The 21161-nt window shown below is 33.5% G+C and overlaps 1 protein-coding gene across 14 annotated transcripts in view; it reads right to left on the reverse strand.

Annotated features, from left to right (window-relative positions):
• The window catches only part of LOC144445499 (centrosome and spindle pole-associated protein 1-like), an 81401-nt gene that overhangs the window by 33239 nt on the left and 27001 nt on the right, over positions 1-21161 (reverse strand). For 12 of the 14 annotated variants that reach the window (XM_078135083.1, XM_078135074.1, XM_078135078.1 and 9 more), the window contains 7 exons: positions 7502-7693; positions 5906-6044; positions 4949-5063; positions 3975-4122; positions 3469-3555; positions 2430-2498; positions 215-336 (listed from right to left, as the gene is read on the reverse strand). In XM_078135083.1, the coding sequence (XP_077991209.1) occupies positions 215-336; positions 2430-2498; positions 3469-3555; positions 3975-4122; positions 4949-5063; positions 5906-6044; positions 7502-7693 (872 nt within the window). The remainder of the gene's footprint in view (positions 1-214; positions 337-2429; positions 2499-3468; positions 3556-3974; positions 4123-4948; positions 5064-5905; positions 6045-7501; positions 7694-21161) is intronic. The other 2 variants (XM_078135082.1, XM_078135077.1) reach the window with 2 other exon arrangements.

A 21161-nucleotide genomic window follows, 5' to 3' on the forward strand; every position in this document is an offset into this window, starting at 1 on the left:
TGTGTGCCTGTGTATCAGTTGGGGTTGAGAGGTAGTTGTTTATATTTGTAATGAGTGGTCTGTAGGAAGCCTGTTTCTTATCTATCAAAATCATTCTTGGGGAACATAAAATGTGACTGCACGATATGCATAGTCTTTTAGCGATCATTCCGTGTTTCTGCTGTACATGAAGAGAACTATACTTAATACTATACTATACTATACTATACTATACCTGTCTTTGCAAGAACTCTTTGTATGAATCCTGAGCTGTTTTCTGTTGTGCTAGTTCTTCTGGGTCATCATTGAAAATCTTTCCTCTTGCGTGTGATGGTTTAGAGTCATCAGCAAAGGCAGCTTTTTTCAACAAATCAAACAGAAAAAGTTACAGACACAGAACTTTTGTCAGAACGATGTTGCTCCCTGAATACAAACTGTGACTGGATGCAGATCTTGTGTGACACCTATAGAAACACTTGCAGGAGCTGTACACTCATAACACATAAATACAACACAGCAAACTTGTGTACATTTGTATTTTAACACCAATAAATTCCTGGTATAAGCTTCATGGGATGCCCCAAACCAACAAAGGGATCGATTGCTAATTTATAGTTTTAATTGTTGGCTTATTGTCTTTGCAGAAATGGGTGCATCTTAACAGATGGAATGTTTTTTTTTCTAAAATATTAAAATTAAAAGCAGAATACAATTGCATGACTTACATTTACTTTGAAAATGTAATTCATAATTATAATTTATGCATAAAGCAAATGATTGACAGGTTTATAACAATGCCCAGTGTGCATATATTTTGTTATACACAACATTCTATGTGTCACACATTGCATTGTGCAGATTACAATTTATCAAGAGGGTGACCATAAAACACAAAATATTATATAGACAAATTTGTGACAAATATCTGTACCAAATTGCATGCCTTGGCATAAAGCTCTACTGATAGTGATACATCTAATCTATCCATAGAGAGTAAATTCTAATTTTCATGATCTATCAATTCAACTGAGTCAATGTTTTTACACGTAAAACCCTTCCACTACGATATGTTTAAACTGTAAATTGATATGACATCATTAACATCATCGATTTATCATTGGGTACTCATGTACCTCTTTCATGGTATGTTCTGAACTGCTTTAAACTTTGCACAAAGATGATCCACAATTTCTGAAATGTTTCAAACTTTGCACAAAGATAATACACAGTTTTCTAAAATGCTTCAATCTTTGCAAAAAGTTGATACACAATTTCTGAAATGTTTCAAACTTTGCACAAAGATGATACACAAAGATGTGTGCAGTTTTCCTTTCCTGGTCGATAGTGCTGTGCCCGTCATTTCAGGAAGACACACAAAGTCATGCAATGGAAGATATCAATAACTACACATACATGTATATCACGTTTGTCATAAACTCTGCTGTCTTTCAAATCTTGCACAAAGATGACACAGTAATGTTTTCATACATAACATACACTATACTGAGCCTAACTATGTGTACAGGTGTATCTTTTTATTGTTTTTTGTTTCCTTGTACTGCAACATAATCTTCTTCATCATCTAGAAAGTCAAGTTTCTTTGTTTGTGCAATTTGAGATTTCAATTCACTGCAATGCTGATTATTACTTGAATTAAAGTCACAAAACCTGAAACAAAGTGTCCTCTGACTTGACAAAAATCTTACTATAAACAGTGCTACATTTTGTCATCCTGCTCAACAAAAACTTTATTACTGCTATATTTTATTGCCTGCCTCAACAAAATCTTACCAACATTGCTACATTTTATCTTCTAGCTCCACAAAAATACAAGGTATCAATGTTGGTATGAATTTTAATGAGCCAGATGATAAAATGTAGCACTTTTGATAAGATTTTTGTCAAGTCAGATTATGTTTTGTTTCAGGTTTGTGATTTGAATTCGTTATCGTATATAAAGAGAGAGAGAGGATAAGATCTTTACATTTTTAACATTTACAAGAAAGTACTCAACAGACACAAAAACACACATTTGATAAAAGATATAATAATTATGTCAAGTAGTTTTTTTATATGTCATTTAATGTCAAGCAAATATGAATTCATGTTCAATGCATTTATTGAATCTTACTCAATGTGTAGTAATAGACTGTCAGATACATCATGACGATCCACCCTCACTTTAACGTAGTATAAATTCAACTTATGTCGCAATTGACATTAAAAAACACATAAACTTACAATCGTTACATTTACATTTAACTTAAATTTAAGATTTATAAAACAAAGTGTATTAATCATACAGTGCCTGGAAGTTCTCTTATGGCAAAGATAGCTGAAGACATCACACAAACACACAAAAGAAAGTTTTAACAAGAAGCAATAGATTAGTGTGGGATAGCATCTACTATGACACCATTGTTACCCATTTACACCGTGTACATAATTACCTGCCAAGCTTAATGATGGTTGTTGTGTTGATTGTTGTTGTTGTTGCTGACTAGCACCCGTATTGTCGGCTTGTGTGAGGGGAAATAAATGGCATCATATGTTGAAGGGGGGCAAAGTTGAAATGATGGGGGAAGGGGAGTGGAAGGGGGAGCATTGTTAAGTAGGATTTTGAGGGTGATATTGCACCATGGTTTTATAAAACTAAGCATTGTAGAAATCATGCTACGATATAAATTGCAGCTGTCCTTCAACTGACACATCATATAACATTCTCACATGCATGTTGTCATCACCACCACACAGCCATGCTAACACTGGCCTTCACTCCATCTGCAACTTACAATGCAAGCTGACAAATCTAAATCTATCAATAATCTAACATAATTATCATGTTATCATTTACTAGCTGGGAAAGTTAGAATCTCTTCTTGTTTATTAGTTTGTGTTTGTGAAATGTTACCAGTGGTGTAACATAGGATAATTGAAAAGAGTGATTATTCAGTAATCAATCAATCAATCAATCAATCAATCAATCAATCAATCAATCAATCAATCAATCAATCAATCAGTCATTGTTGATGTGCATAAACTAGGCCACTGCGCCTTTTGATCGATCGATCGATCGATCGATCGATCGATCGATTGATTGATTGATTGATTGATAATTCATGAGTCAATAGTAACAGTGCAATACATTTTTTGACCTATACATACCTAATTGCTTTTATCATTAAATTATTGTATGAAGTCTTATACTTAATATATACTAGTAGTTGGTATTTAAGAGTAAATGATTCTGGCAGCATTGAAAACATATCCCTGCTAGTAGCCTTTGCTCTGACTCTACATTTTCATAATACATGCATTCAAGGACAAATAAATGGTCAAGTGACAAAGTTTAAATATATGACTTCAAATATCTGACTGCAAAGCTGGTAAAAAACTAAGTTCTTAATTCAAGCTCTGTTGTGCTAAGACTTTCACATATTGACCACCTAGTAGAGTTAGATGAGGCATAATAATTGAGATAATACTTACAAGGTCTGGGTGTTGGAGCTTTGTAATCCGAATATAATTGTTTACTTGAGGGATCCTCATTTAATATATGAAGTTGTTTAAGATCAGCTGCAATGAAAAGTACGAGAAATTACCATCCAAGAAGTTAGCAAGATCATGGTAATGACACCCAGGGTTCTAAGACAGTTATTGCAGTCACTTTCACTTCGATTTTACCTACATGTCTAGGGATAGTGTACACTTTTACTGTGTCTAAACTAGCCATGTGTTCAATTTTACTAAGGATAAGTTCTTCCTACACCTAAAACAATCCTCTTGCTGAAATTACTGAACATTTCTTCTTCGTTTATTTAAGGTTAATACCTTGTAGTGTTCACTTCTAAAATTGGTCCACCAGAGACTATTACCTTGATGTGAGCATTATGCTGCATGTAAATTACATACCCGATGTTGCTTTGGTTTTTTCTACCATCACTTTCCTTTGACATTACATAACCTTGCATAAGATACTGCTAACATTCTCTTACCTACGACGTTTCCTTTGATGTCTTTCATGGGAGCCCCTCCACCACCTTTACCCCAAGGGTTATATGATTGTATCTGTGCTTCAAGTTTTCTGTTGTACTCATCTTCCTCCATCTTTGCCTTTTTCTTCTTTTGATCATTTTCTTTCATCTACAGATGAATGTAAACATATCACAACATTTTAGTGTCTGTGATGAAGGGTTTTAATATTTTCACATTGTGATAGCTAATGTCTAGTAATACCCAAAAGAATATTAATTCTCGGTACCTGAAATAGAACAGTACCATCTATATGTGCGTCATAAAAATAATGAATTTTCAATTTCCTGGGTCGACACCATAACTTACTCACCACGCACTTCACATGTATTACTATAGGAGAGTCATTTCAAGATTTTGCATCACATAATTTTCGCTCCGCTGTAAAGAAACACCCAATTGAAACTCTTCTTCACCTCTGTTGTTCTTTAATTGATACACCATTGCATTATGGGTCTTAGCAGATATTATTATCCATTAGATGCACACTGAATATTCATGACTCGTAAGAGCTTGCTTCCTTTATTTATTGGTTGCAAACTGAATATTCATGACTCCTAAAAGCTTACTTCCTGCCATGTATATTTATTAGATGCACAATGAATATTCATGACTATCTGAAGGAAGTAAGCTCTCAGAAGTCATGAATATTCAGTATGCATCTTATGAATATTCATGTCCACTAAGACGATCATGCAATGTTGAAGAGAGATGAACAATATTTCTAATTTGGTGGTCCTTGGAAACTGAGCAAAAATTCATGTTATATGAAATCATGAAATGACTCTCCAGAAGCTAAAGTGACAGGATTTCATTCGTTTCAACTGAACAGAGACATACACTACAAAAGGCAGAACATTTACTATACAACATTATAAACTTTCAACGGTGAACCTAAATTTAGTAATAATATGATATTTGACAGTTTGACGATTACCTGGTCTAGGAGTTCTTGCTGGTAGGATCTGCTGTCAATCTTTTTATTCCTTGGACTTAATGCCTCATCACCAATATAGTTGAGAATGGAGCTGTCACCTCGTAAGGCAGCAGTGCTGTAGAAGACAAATACTAACGTTATATATACCATGTAGGGAAATAATTCACGAACTGTGAGAAAGGGAAATGGCAAGTTTTTTACTAATCAACGTATTGGTAAGTGCAAAGATTGTTACAGTTTGAAAATGTACACTATAGTGCAGCTCAAAGATCACTTTTCAACAGAACTAGTATCAAGCTAGCTCAGTACTAACACAGGATCAGAATGGTATTAACACTGGGTGGGCACTAACAATCTCACCAGCATGTCACTGGATGGGTTAATGCCTACACCAGCCAAATATAAACACCAGGCTAGTTCAGTTCTTACACAAGGATGGCACTAACATTTTACCAGTATGTGTTAACAACTAGAAGGGTTATCATATGTCTGCATCAGTCTATTGCTAACATCAGGCTAACTCAGTTCTAATACTTGACTGACAGCAACATCTAACCACCATGTGTAAGTTAGCAACTGGAAGGGTTAATGCCTGCACTAGCTATATTTTAACTCCAGGCTAGCTCAGTGATAACATTGAGTTGGCACTTACACTTCACCAGGATGTTAGCAACTAGAAGCAACCCTATGTCTACAACAGGCTAGCTCAGTGCTAACACTAGGCTGGCACTAACACCTCATCAGCATGTGCTAGCAACTGGAAGGGTTAATGCCAGCACCAGTTCTATGTTAACACCAGATTAGCTCAGTACTAACTCTACGCTGGCACTAACACCTCACCAGCATGTGTTAGCAACTGGAATGGTAAATGTCTACACCAGATATGTTAACACCAGACTAGCACACTGGAATAGGATTCTTTTGTTGTAATAATATATGTCAATGAAAGCTACCCACTCTTGCTTAGAGAATTCTGGTCCTCTGGGTTGATAGATACTGCCTCCTACCCCAGGAACACCAGCTGGTGCCATAGGTACACCACCTGGCATCACACCTTGAGGGTAACCCATCTGTGGTACACCAAATGCAGGGCCTCCTAGGAAGGTAATCAGAAACTCATAGTTGAGAAAAGTTTAACGGTAATTTTAATATGCAGGACCACCTAAGACAACAATAAGAAATTCAGTTGATAAAAATTTGACATGCAGGCCACCTGGGATAATAATCAGAAATTACTAATTATGCGACAGTATGTATGAGATAGTTATAAACCCATGTCTACCTTTGAAGTGTTGGCTCAATACAAATTATCATTTCTTAAATAAAACTAAAATTTGAGTTGTGTGTTGAAAATTAATTCTACATCATTACAATCAAGAATGAACTACTTTTTTCTCATTTTTATGTTCATTCGAAAGAACTTTCTTTAAAATTCAAAATATATCAAATTGAGTGTACATTCTAATTCCAAGCTTGGTGTTTGTGTTACAGATTGACATTACTTGTAGATGTAAGATTTTCTAAAGCTACATAAAATCAAAACTGTAAGATTCAGAATTTAAAATCCTGTATTAAATGCCGTCTTGAACAACCAGTCCAATATCAGTCCTGAAACTGAAGGTTTGGAGAAAAGTGGTACAGATGCAAACAGAATGTAAACTTTGTCTAAGATAGTTAAGTCTCTTCTTGTATCATAGTCCAATAAAATTATTGATTCAATTGGCTATTCTAAATAACTATTCCTTTCCTGTAAGTTGTTGTAATAGACAGGACTTGTTTATACACGGTACATAATGTATGTTTTCAGTCGTCAGTCCATAAAACAGGCTCAAATGAATAAATTCAGCTGCAAAAATAATGACAGGGCTAACACTTGATTCATCAATAACTACTTTGATATACTGATACATAGGATATACAAAATATATATGGACAGCCACTTAGAGGGAACAGATATCTTGTGAATTCACTAAGTTTAATAAAACTTGGATGTTAAATGAGATAAAATGGAGTGGTTTTATTCACTTCACTTATCTATATCAAATTGGCATCAATCTCAACTTTGGGGAAAAATGACGTACAGGCCTTGGGAGGCAACTTCTGTTTACATTAAAATGTAGTGCAATGTTGGCCTCCTTTTCGTATTACAATAATGAAAGAAACAGTTGACATCGTGATTAATGTAAGCTCACGAGTAAAACCTATATGTCACTTTCAACTATGTTTTGATCAATGTCAGCTCAATATTGAAAAGTTATTGCGAATGAAATCAGCTAATTTTACATCTAAATTTTCATCCAACACAGAGAAGTCATAAGGTATCCTTTCCCCTAAAAATGAAATTTTTACAAGTTTTCAGTATCAACTATTGTCACTTTCATGAAATATTTTGTATTATAATGTAGATCTTGGAATGACACTGAAATTTGACTTCTCTCTCAAAAAAAAATTCATCTGTCAAGCACTGATAAAATGTACATGCAAACACCACTATGCATTTAACAACTGATGTTCTTCCACTTCAAATCCATTCTGCATATTTCTCTAGCCTACCTCCAACACCAACTACCCCTGGTTGATTGCCTTGAACAGACTGCCCTGTCTGTTGTAGAAGTTGTTGCTGTGCTTGAAGTTGCTGTTGCTGCTGCAGAGTAAGTTGCTGCATAGGTGCTGCGACAGTAGAAGGATTAGCACCAAGCCCTGGAGGTGCTGTGTTACTTTGTAACCATAGCGGCAGAGCAGAGGCTGCAAGAATACTAACTACAGTCATACAGATGGCTACGATTGTGACCTGCACTTTACAAGAGCGGTTCTTAGTGGTCAGGATATGTTGAACTTTGACATAATATCTTGTTATAGCCAATCATAAACAAGCTTGTATTGTATGTTAAGAGTTCAGTCAAATTGTCAATTTTCAAAATGTCTATATTACTGGCCAAGTAAGCAATCCTGTGATTGACTAATATTTAGATCACAGTTGAATAAAGTGATAATTCAGCCAATGAAATAAAGATTACTGTATCACACCAGTTCTTTTGGTTCTTTTCCAACATCTTCATAGAAAGTGCAGGTCTCTTTCAATTTGTCTGATTTAAGCTGCTAACTCATTTTTTCCACCACCCAGAAATCTGCCATGCAAACCCTTACACCATGCTTAATTAAATCAATGCAAGCCAGAAAATGCTTTGAAACACTCAAGATGAAATATTTGCATGCATTAACAAAAATTATATTCACAAAAACAAATGGCTTTGAATAGCTATATTCATAACCTTAATACATTCTGGTTGATAAAACATAATAATTATTTTTTGTATCACGACAAAGGGTTATGAGTAACATTTCTCCTGTTCAGGTAGACAGGCTTTGTCAAACTGTCTGTTTGCTGATTTTAATTAGAACCCTTGGTCATGGTACAAAAACTGATAGTTACAATATACATAACTGTTATGTTTATTAATTATGAGTTGCCCAGTTAAACAATAACTTGTATGAAAGACAAAGTCATGCATTATGATGTTGATAAATTTGGTCAAATTAACAGAACTTAATTGGTAAATATTTAGCTATGAATGAATTGCATAAAACACCCATGCTTGGTTAGAATGTCCAGCAGTTGGGTAAATCAGGGTTATGTATTGAGCCAACACCCTTGGATAACAAGTGCTACATGTATGCCAGGACTTGTATGCAATAGAGTATGGTTTGGTGATGAAACATATACAGCATAATGGTTAACATGTATACAACAGTGTAACACTGAATACATGTATACACAAATCATAATGTAACACTTTTCCATGCACCATATACTTCTCTCACACTATAGATCTACTGTTCATTTGCATTCACATAACTGATGACATCATAGATTATGTGTGACACTGACAACATACATGTATATGTACAACAAACACCTGTGCAGGAGGGGGCAATTTCCTGCCTAGGACATATACTAGTATGGACATACATGTACTACAATACTTAAGGATATAACACAATACATCATAGGCTGAGGGACAAAATAGCAATACCAGAGATCTTTGAAATATTAGGCACATGTTTTAGAGACACAGAGAGAGAGAGAGAGACAGACACACACAGACAGACAGACACAGAATCAAACAGAGACAGAGAGACACACACAAAATGATCATACACATACACATACACATATACATATACATACACATGCACATACACATATACACAAACATATACATGTACACATATACATACACATACATGTACACAAACACATGCACATATACATACACATACATACATACATACATACATACATACATACACATACATATATATGTACACACACACATGCTAAAACAGATATTACAAAATTAAAGTACTGGTAAAATATCACACTTGGTACAGTGTATGAATAACTGAGAAACTTATTTCACATTTCACAGTGAATATATACCTTACTTCCTACTTAACAACAACCTACATATCATGCTATATACAGTCAAATAATTGTACTCAGGTGGCACCAAAAAAAACAAAAAAATTCAATTTTACCCTTCTTTTGATTGTACTGTTTGATTTTCTCACTCCAATATGCTAGCAATGTAATTAGTAGGTCAGATGTAGTGAGTTAGTACACAATTTAGTACAATGTGGTAAAACTCCATAACACATGCAGAATGTTCCATTTAACCCAACCTCTGAATTCCCATCTCTCTCACGTGTTCACAGCCAATACAAAACTGAGTTTCTCTAATAGTGTCATTTGTATTTTTGTATGTTTCATCATTATTGGTACTTCTTTCAATGCATGCTATACATAGTTCCAAAAATGATGCATACAGGAATGTCGGCCCAAAATGATGTTTCACTGTAATGTACAGAAAATATACATGTACTGGGAACTTTCCAAAACATGAATATTGTTAAAACAAAAGTACTGGCCCCTTGCCTGAGTGAGGGCGCTAACACAGCTTAGTAAAGTATTTATTAATCTAGGAGAATAGGTTTGCACAATCTGGAATTAATGTGTTGATAACCAGCAGCTGCACACAAAGTATTTTTTATATAAATCTATTTATTTGCTAAGCTTAATATTTTGTGTTCATGGAAGAAATAGGTTAAAACAAGTTGGGTTTATATGGAACATTCTGGTGAGATATAAGATGTGAATATGAAAGCATTAATTTCAAACCGTCACAGTGACAACAATGAAAACTACCATGCATGTAAACTAACCATCTATTGGTTCTAGTCTAAGCTACAGCTATACTATCTACATTACTACATGCTGATGACAATGCTGGGGGTGGTGTATATGATGTTTGGGATGGATGGATGGATGGAAGGGTGGGTAGGAGAATGGGTGGATGGGTCACACAAAAACAGTGGGTAAAGCAAGGATATTTACTTGGTGAGTTGGTGTTGCCATAGTCTGCAACCTTCTTGTCTAAGAACTCTTTGTAAACTAGGCAGGAAAAAATTCACAGTATTATGAGTTTGTTAATAATGTACATCACTGTTTCAAAGTGTAATTCTTTCCATAGTTCTATGGTAGCAATCCAGAAAGCACAAATATAAAATTTGAGTTCAGGTTCATATGATTACATGTATGGTAAGGGCATCAACTCATGATCTGACCACACGAAAAATCTATGGCATACCATGATTATGCACAAATATGCCTTTACATTGTAGACTCTTCACTTAGGGTAATACTGGTGTCCACAACAAAGTTACAAATAGTTTTCCATTATTTACATAATCCTTATAGTTATACACGAAAATATCAGATTTATGGTACATATATGTATCTACAAGTACACTTAGAGTGCTAGTAGTGCAAGGTATCATTATGTTACATAATAATTCTTTATATTTGATCTCATTATGGATATTCTTTTTACATTCTCTTACAAAAGAACATTGTCCTGTAGGGAAAACTGAGCCATTTCTCTTAAAGCAGCCATATGCACGAGGATTGGTATAATTTATTTTGGATTTTTAATTTTCAAAACAATTTTATCATGGCTTCCTACTTCAAAAATCAATTTGAAACAACAAAGTCTGTGTTTTTAATTCAAAGTCTGTAAAAAGCTAAAAAATGTGTAAAAAGTTTGTTATTGTGTGTACAATAACAAACATTTTACATATTTGTTAATGTTTTTCCATTTATTGAGTCCCAAACAGGAACTTTGTATATGTTGTTTCACATTGATTTTCCAAGGAGGAAGCCATCATAAAATTGTTCTGTAAATTAAAAATCCAAAATAAATACCCAATCCTCATCCATACGACCACTTTAATCATGTTTGCTTACAACTAAAACTTGATCTCATTTAGTATATTCTATTTCTCATTGGATTATAATTCATATGTTGGTATAAGGAAATTATCTTGTGGACAATAGTCACGTCACTAAATACATTCAATGATACTACTAAAAAACTTGAACACAAGATATTAAACAAAATTTACCCTCATAAGTACTCTTTGTATCAGGAACTGGGTCTGTCATGCAAATTGATAGCAAAAAAAATCAAATAAAAAAATCATAAAAAAATCTTGTCAGGAGTAATTCTTGGTAAACAATGAACCTTGTACAACAAAATATTGATAACATTGTGAGGAAGCTACAGAGTAAAGACGACTGTTCAGGTCAAAATAAATTTCGGAAAAGTTTTTTTTTTCTACAATTATATGGACTGTGAATGTTCTACTTTACTATGTCTCAATCTTTTTACTGCAGTTTTAACATGAATATTGTACAGGAAAAAGTTCAAATCAGGATTTCTTGTCTGTTCAATTCTTTATCTATGACCACTCACTGGGTTTATTAGCTGCACAGCAAGAACTAGTAAACTATATACTACACATATCTATACTACACTACACATCACACTACAAGGGACACACTTGTGAAAGAAGTTCAGAGCTAGTCTGTAAGGTGCGCCATGATGGGGCGCCCTCAGGCACTGGCCAGGAGCAAGGCCAATGCTGTCTGAGTGACATGGTGCATGTATCTTAAGTATGGTGTAATTCAGCACATGATCAAGTCATCTATCATTGATATACTGTTGTCTACATCTTCCAGTATACATGTAAGACTGTTATTATGGAAATATTAGTGGCAGAATATAAATTAGATAAATACCAATTTGATTTTATGAATCTCACAGGATACAAGGGCAAGAGTGTAGACAAATTAAAATATTCTTAAGAATTCAAAGAACAAACAGCAAAAGAAATACAATACTGCATAGAATATTGTATTTGTAACATAAACAAAATAAGAAAGATTTGATGAGATCACCTTGTTTATGATCCATTAATTCTTTTAAGAATGAATTCATGTGTGCTCCTGGAGTGAGAATTATCAGAGAGATTCTGTGAGTATATTTTTATGCATGAAAGTAGGGTGTAAAAGTTATCATTGTGGGTACACACTAGCTTAAAGTGAGACAAAGGCCCCCCTATTAAACTTCATGGGGGTTGTTGTCAAACTTGAATGCGTACAGTGAACAATGCAGTGATTTCTGACAACAATGAGCGTCTGGTGATTTTTGGTAATAAATTTGATCTGTCTTTTAGTCTAGCATGGATGACGTTGTTGAAAATATTTATAATGGGAAAGCATATTCACTCCAAATTGGAGTTATAAAGTTGCTGTAAGACTTGTACCATACATCAAGGAAATATGAAGTAATGTGTACTCTATTGGGTCGATCATGGATAGTTAAATGTCTCTGAATGGTTGATAAAAATATCAAATTCTACTCCTCAATATTAAAGTGACACAAGCTAAGTTTAAAAGTCTTTTACTCAAAGTGAAAATACTTGAATAAAACCACATTCCAGTATAATGTTAATGTCAGTGCATGCCATTGTCTTCTGGTATTGTTAGAACAGTCAACTGCATAGTACAGATATATCTGAACATTTTTTGGTATGTATCATAAATTACATCATTGGATCATTTATGAGTTATATCTTAATACCAGGTTTGATTTCAGTTAATTGCAAGTGATGGTTAAGTGTGCTTCAGTAAGTGGACACTAGAGGGCGGTATACTAATTATATAAATTACGTCATCGGATTGTTTATGAGTTGTATCTTAATACCAGGTTTGAGTTCAGTCAATTGCAAGTGTTGGTTAAGTGAACTTCAGTAGATACAATACTGTGAGTACCTTTTAAATATGCAGTAAAATCTACGCCTAAACTTATAAACTCAGCTTGTGACCCTTTAATAACTTTACTTTGTAGATAAAATGATCAACTTGTATACAAAATAAACAATTTTTTATGGTAACAAACTAAATTGCTAAAAGCCTTTTTCTACTGATCTGACTAGTGTCCACTATATCGATACGGGAAGAATTTTACTCTGTACATTTTAGTCAGAGCCAGAAGAGTATTCAATCTTATATTTAGAACAAACTCAATAACAATGCCAAGTGATAGCCTCACCAGTGAAATCTTCCAATTTTTTGAAAAGTGAAAAACCAAGAAATTAATTAATACTAGGATAGAATTACTTTGTTCTGTGCTTTTTCTGTTTTTGGCAATCTCCTCTAGTAATGTTTTGTGAGTATTTTCCAGGGTGTATTTAGCAGGGTCTGGATAAAACAAATATGTCATTAACTTGTAACTTTAAGATTTCAAACACTCAACCAAAGTAAGTAAGTATTTTGTTACTTAAAACTCACACAGGTTATTGGAGATTTGTTAGTACGAGTTATGTGTACATACAAAGTAGTTATCATCAAATTACACATAACACTTCTGTGATTTATATATTTCTTGTTATTTAAAGTCAAAAAATATAATATTAGGTCATGAAAAAAAAAGGACTGGAATTAGTTATTAACTGCATATATAAATGTTCACCTTAAAGTTTTCATATTATAAACCAAGCCATTAATTCTTATAAATAGTTAGAAGATATTGTTAATGTTTCACAAAAAGCTTAAAAACAAGCAAAATTGGGATGCATTTTGTAATGACACATATAAGACACTTGACCATCTTTGTGCTAAGTTTAATTGATATTATTCTTTGCATGACTGAGAAACTGCTCTTGACTGAATGATGGAAAGATGTGTACATGCATGCATACATAAGCCCCCTTTGAAATGCCTGATTGATACCAAGATACTAAAAAAAGACTAACAAATATATGTAACTGTTCCTTATCATATTACATTCTATAACATGCATTGAAATCTATTAGCAACATTTCTTCCTCATAAATTAGTATTTTTAAAATGGCAAAATAAAAATGTTTTATTTATCAAATCTAAGAAAACCTAAACCAAACTGAGTCAGGGTAAATGCATAACCACACACCAAAGCATTAATAATCAGCTAATCCAAGGATTAGTAAATTCAAAACACACATAGTATCATGTTAGTTACACTTCATTATCAAACTAATCAAAGGTAGTGTGTAAATGTATATTAGATGCAAAGCGAGGACAATGTTATGACCCAAATATCTCTCAATCAACAAAAGTTATAACTAAATGAATACGTGGGTATAATTACTTGGATCTTCAAAAAGTCTATTAGCACCTAGGGTTTGCTTTAATTGTGTATTAGTCATGGCATGTAAATCTGGGAAGGGTAAAAAAGAAATTAATCAAATTATAAATATCTTGTTTAATCACTGATAACAAATTAGCATGTATAAGACCAAGATACAAGGTAATTTGGTGAGAAACACGCTGAGGAATTCATCACATATGACTTATTACTAGATGTATGCATATTAATTGCAGGGTAATGTAGTGTCACCAGGTGAATTGCACAAAATCAAACATGTCAGATTTTCTGCAATTTGTCACAAGTTGCTTCTCGCATTGCTGGTGACTTGATTCGCTCCATATACACATGTAGTTGCTAACCTGATTTTGAATAGGATGTTCTCAGTAGGGGGGCTTACTTATATTCCTATTATTAAAATCTCTGTTTCACTCCTTCTTTATGCACTACTTGCTAACCTGGTCGTATGTGATGAATTGTTCACCAAAGTGCGTTGTGACATTACCTTGGCCCATTCACTCAAAACAAACTATCATAGCAAACAAATGATGGCAAAGTTACAGCCTTCAACCCCATTGAGACAAATTTGTGGAAGAAGTCTGTTATAAGATGAAATCTTACTTTGAGAATTCAAACTATACACAAACTGTGAACACATTAAGATGCTGAGTAGTTGTTTTTCATTCAATGGCTCATTTAATAAGAAAGACTGATAGGTACATATGTCTGATTTAAAACATTTACTCCTACATAGTAAGAAATACCAGTGATATGATGAATGTTAATTCACAAATAACAGCAAGCACACAGAAAACAATCTCTATTTTTGGGTTAGGAGATGACTAAGAGACACAACCAAAACACTCTTGAGTTGATGTACATGTATTCCTACTTTTAACAAAATCCACAAGACTTGTATCAATGTCTGTGTTATTGTTTTCTTCTGTTTCTGGTACTGCAGCAGTATGGGGTGGGAAAGTAAAGTCATGTTATCAGAGAATTACAATCAAATGTTTTAAAAGCATACCGTAATTGTCTAAGACTTATGACTATACATTCACTTCTAACTCACTCACTCACTCACTCACTCACTAACTAACTCCCTCCTTCACTCACTTGCTCCCTCCCTCACTCACTTCCCAACTCACTCACTCACTCACTCATCAACTCACCCACCTACCCAATCAACCTATTAACTCACTCATTAACTTATGCATTCACTCGTGTCGGTTCCTTTCTGAAGACGACATGTTAAGTCTTTCTCTTCAACCATGTCCATGCAGATTTCACATGTGATAACTATTTCTGTATAGATTGATTTGTCACAGTGGTCATTCTAAGATATCGTCATGGTAAAAACAAAATATAACGTGTCTAATAAAATCTGTTTAATAACTCATTTGATAATTTTCATTGATTTGACTGATGTCTGTATAGTTTGTATTTCAAGCTCTCTTTGACAGATATCTAGGAGTGTGTTACACTTCAACATTATTTCTGTGTACTGGAGAATCATATAGTATGCATAATTACAATGTACAATACACATATGTGTTGTACCAATCAACTGAAACTTTATACTATAGTCACTCAAATGAAAATAAAATATTTACAGTTAAATTGAACTTTCCCTTTAGCTTTCCTTGGTGTGGTTGCATCACCAGGTTTACCTGAAGAAAAAGTGGAATATTTTTTGACACCTGAAGGCTGTTATTTTCTTGATACATTTTATCTTCCTCTGTTAACATATGGTAATGATGCACATAATTCATTCTATATATGTGAGGCTATATATAACACAACACATCACTATCATCAATTTACTATCACACAAATTTTAGATTGTTTTCCAATGAAATTAGTCTAGTTCCTATATAACACAGTCCCTCATAAAGTTACTGTTTACTGGGGCAGTTATGTAATGTCCAAATATGGTATATTTGTCAGCTTAGGATGCTACTTTCACACTTTTTACATCACTATAACAGTTGGGTTCACTGATTGGATAAACAACTTTTTGTGCTGATTGAGGAACTCTGACCAGACATGGTTTAGTTAGAAACCATGTTGGCATCCGGACTAAAATCAAATTGACAAATTGTCAAAAAAAGTATCCCATATGTAGAGCTAGTTACCATCATTTGGACCGTATCAAGAACAGAATCCACACTGGTCAACACATATTCATGTAGGTAATGATTATATTTTACACAATCAAAAACCCAGTTAAAACTAAATAAAACAGATAAATTTAATATTTACTTAGTGCTCCCTTTGTTTTTGCTCCCTGTCTTTTCCTAGTTTCCTCAAGTGAAGCACTGCTTAAGTCAGCTATGAGTTTGAAAGTAAAACAAACAATTTTTTTTTATATACCACCATAACACCAAAGTAAAGTGTTTTCTGTATGTTTATAGCATCCATATCAAGTGTTAAAGTATACTGTTGCATTTACTAATTGACCACATTAGAAAGGCCACATGCTGGGCTTGTAAATAAACCAATTGAAATATACTTTTACACTTGATATGAATGCTATAAATGAGTGTAGCACATAGAGAAAGTGCTTTACTTTAGTGTTACTCATTGTTAATGTGAATGCAATAAATGAGTGTAGCATATATAGAAAGTGCTTTACTTCAGTTTTACTCATTGTAATATGAATGCTATAAATGAGTGTAGCACATAGAGAAAGTGCTTTACTTCAGTTTTACTCATTGTTAATGTGAATGCAATAAATGAGTGTAGCATATATAGAAAGTGCTTTACTTCAGTTTTACTCATTGTAATATGAATGCTATAAATGAGTGTAGCACATAGAGAAAGTGCTTTACTTCAGTGTTACTCATTGTAATATGAATGCTATAAATGAGTGTAGCACATAGAGAAAGTGCTTTACTTCAGTGTTACTTGTTGTAAGTGTTGTGGAAAAGTTCTCAGTTATCAGTACACTTCAACTGCACGCATTGTTAGTAAACAATATCAATAAGCGATGTATTTACAAGGGTATAAAATTCAGTATTTTCAAATGTTAATTCTGAATGTCATATTTCCTATTAACAGAAAGTCAGAGTAATATCTTAAAATTCTGAGACTAGAGTATGGGTTAGATGACAAAATAATCACAGCAAAACAATCATAAAACTGAAAATTTGAATTAATTTTTCATACAAACTTTACATACAGCGAAACCACAATCACATATTAAGTGTTTAAGTTTAGTACAAGAAGTGAGTGTTATGTTTTAAGGACTGAGAGAATATTGTGGAGGAATATTTAATAATTACATGCAAATGGTGTTTGTAGCTTAGTTTTATTTTTCTTCTCGTTAAAATCCCTGTTACCAGTTACTAGAGATAGTAGGAAAGCAAAGTAACAGAGATCATATTAATTTTGGACAGTGATGCAGGAATTCTGTGTTCTGGTAGTTAGCCAGGAAATTAAATGTAACATGAGGACTCTCTTCCTACTAGTATAGTACACAAAAACATGTAGTCACACAAATTCTATGTCAATCTTCAAATCATACAACCTAGTTAAATCATATTTGTGTTCTTTTACATTATAAAAGGTTGTATACACACTATGAGACTTTAAACTGTACTGTACTGTGTTCAGAATGCACTTATTAAATTTTTTCAATGGACAGTGCCCTCTGGTGGTACATTGTGTCAATGTTTAACATACATCAAGTTATCTTTTTAAAGTTGTGTCATCCTGAATAATTAGCAAAAATTAGCAGAAAAGATGACCCAAGTGATTCACATACACTCTTTTGAACCCTTTTAACAATTTTTCATGAGCTTAGCAAAACTGCACTTAAACAACCTTAATCTGCACCGACTTGTGTTTTATTCTTTGTTAATAATCCTGTCTTGGGATAATTTCATTGTTTAAAATGAACCAAAACAGGAGACATGATTCTCTCAACAAAACTAAACTAGATAGACATTTTTGCAAAGTATCACAATCTTTTTGTCCTGTTCTCATTATCAGGTCAGTTTGTTCAGTTCAAATGCTAGTTCCACTCTGAATAACGTAACACTTTAGAGAATAATTACATTTTTTGCCATGGAATGTTTTGGGGCCAGTATTCTGACCAGCAGGCATCTGTCTGGGAGATGCTTGTTTCGCTGTTTGTGTGTTGTCTTTGTTTCCTGCTGTACAACGGAAAGTGGAAGGTCAATGAACTTTCGCTGCTCTGCAGAGGAAGGCAACTTTAGAGGATATGATGGGTTGGGTTGAGGAGGAGGGGGGGGGGTGATGCTACACAAATTAACACAATAAGCTACAAAAGTTAAAAAGGAATGATTTCAGAATTATATATTTTAAACTAATCAAGAAATACGTGTGGTTTGAAAATGTCAGTGTTTTCGTAGGTGAAATGGCGTCAGTAATCCCCAGGTATTTTTCTGTCATATACTGTTCCCCACCAAATCTACCATACAAGGCATGGATATCTCATGCAAGCTTTACCACGTTTACCCCTCTCTGTGTCCATGGTTACCAAACCTTAGCAAAAAACACTGAATCATTTCTTTAATCATTAAATCTCGCTATTCACATGATACAACGATATACATGTACAGGAGATTTCGTCTTTGCTTGTAAATGGTATGTGTTAAGATCAGTGAGACTGATCACCATGTTTCATGTTGAGAAAGACACAATAAAGATAACACACAAACATCCCATGTGTGTGCTCTGTATTTTGTTACAGTTGTATTTGTTTCCACGAACAAAATACAGAGCAGACACTATGTAAGGGATGTTTGTGTGTTATCTTTATTGTGTCTACAGAGCAGACACCATGTAAGGGATGTTTGGGTGTTATCTTTATTGTGTCTACAGAGCAGACACTGTATAAGGGATGTGTTATCGTTATTGTGTTTATCTCAAAATGAAACCTTGTGATCAGTCTCCCTTGATACATTGTTTAATCACATTTGCAAGCTAAAACGAAATCTCCTGTAAAGCTAATTGTAAGTAAGGTTAAGTGTGGTACCACACTTCTGGATACTACTATGTATTACTACAGACAACACACATATACAATAGGATTTTCAATATACTGTAACAGTTACATTAGCATTCCTTGACAATTGTACACAAAATATGACATTTAAAACGGAATCATAAAATACACAAACTAAGATAATTTGTAATATTAAAATTTAGTTTTTTAGAATACAACTAAATTATACCAAGTTTTGTTTTACCATCATCCTGCTCCAACTTCTTCATGTAATCTGAGCAGCATTTGTGAAATGAACAAATTCAAAATGATCAACATGTGTGGATGACAGAAATTTAAAAAAAAAAAAATTTAAAATACCAATAATAAAAATGTAAATTTTTTGGTAAAGTTTATCATACCATAACTTTTTATGGAATGGTTTGTATCAATATAACAAAAATTGTAAAAAAAAATTTAAATAAAAGAAAAAAAATTAAAAAATTTACGGTACATTAATATTTAGTAGATCAAATAGTAATATTGTGTTTAGCAACTATGAAATATTTACCACTTAAATTGTCCTTTCTGAGGCTGACTGTAAGCATGAATGGGGACATAAAGAAAACGTTTTTTTTTTTAAATGAAAATTGTAATTATCAAGTTGATGATTTACTAAATATGAATAATGTAATAATTTTATGATACAAAGTTGTCATCTCAAATTACCACCATTATACCGGTAGTATACCATTACAAGTACACATACTGATGTATACAAGTGTACAGACATACATGTACATGTACACACACACCACAAACATGTGCACGCACACACCCACACACACAAACACACACACTCACCGTTATTATACAGACAGACACTGTCACTCACACACCCTTATTATAGACAGACAGTCACACACACACTGTTATAATACAGATAATACAGACACTGTCACACACACACACACACACACATTATACAGACATACACTGTCACAAACACACACTCCATTATTATACAGACAGACACTGTCACACACACACACACACACACACACACACACACACACACACACACACTATTTCTCATTCCCTTGCTTTGAGTAGATCATCAGTTATATTACGGTTAGTGTAACCTTTATATCTCAAAATACCAGATATTTTTAGGAGAAAAAAAAAATTGAACAGATATATTAGTGAAAGTATACCCAAGAACAAATTGCATCAACACAAGAAATCTAATACTAATAGTGAAGAAGATTATAGTTGTAGAGGAATAAACAATTTGACATCAGATTTTTTTTTTACCACCAACTGTGTTTGAATCCTGATTCAGAAGTACTCCTGGTTTGTTGGCATGCAAAAAAAATGTATAATATTTCTATCAATCGACAAAAAAAAGCTACAAAAACACTAACTCTCTTGAGTAAAAATTTCATTTTTTACGATTCAATAAAAGACAGACGATAGATAAACTGATACATGGAAAGACATTAATACAATTTTTGTAGAAATAGATATTATTTATATTAGTTGCATTATCAAGTTAAGTAGAGAGTTTGATACAGAGATAGCAAAATAAGAAAGACATTAGAAAATCAGAGTTTAAGATTAACAGTAGTTCACAATTTCTGACAAAAGACACCATTTTAAGTTTGTACAATGTATGAATACAGTACTGTCCTGAACCTTTCTGTGACTTTCTACCTTGTGGGAGTGTGCCCTCTGT

The sequence above is a fragment of the Glandiceps talaboti genome, chromosome 14 (genome assembly GCF_964340395.1).
Source record: "Glandiceps talaboti chromosome 14, keGlaTala1.1, whole genome shotgun sequence".
NCBI lineage: Eukaryota > Metazoa > Hemichordata > Enteropneusta > Spengelidae > Glandiceps > Glandiceps talaboti.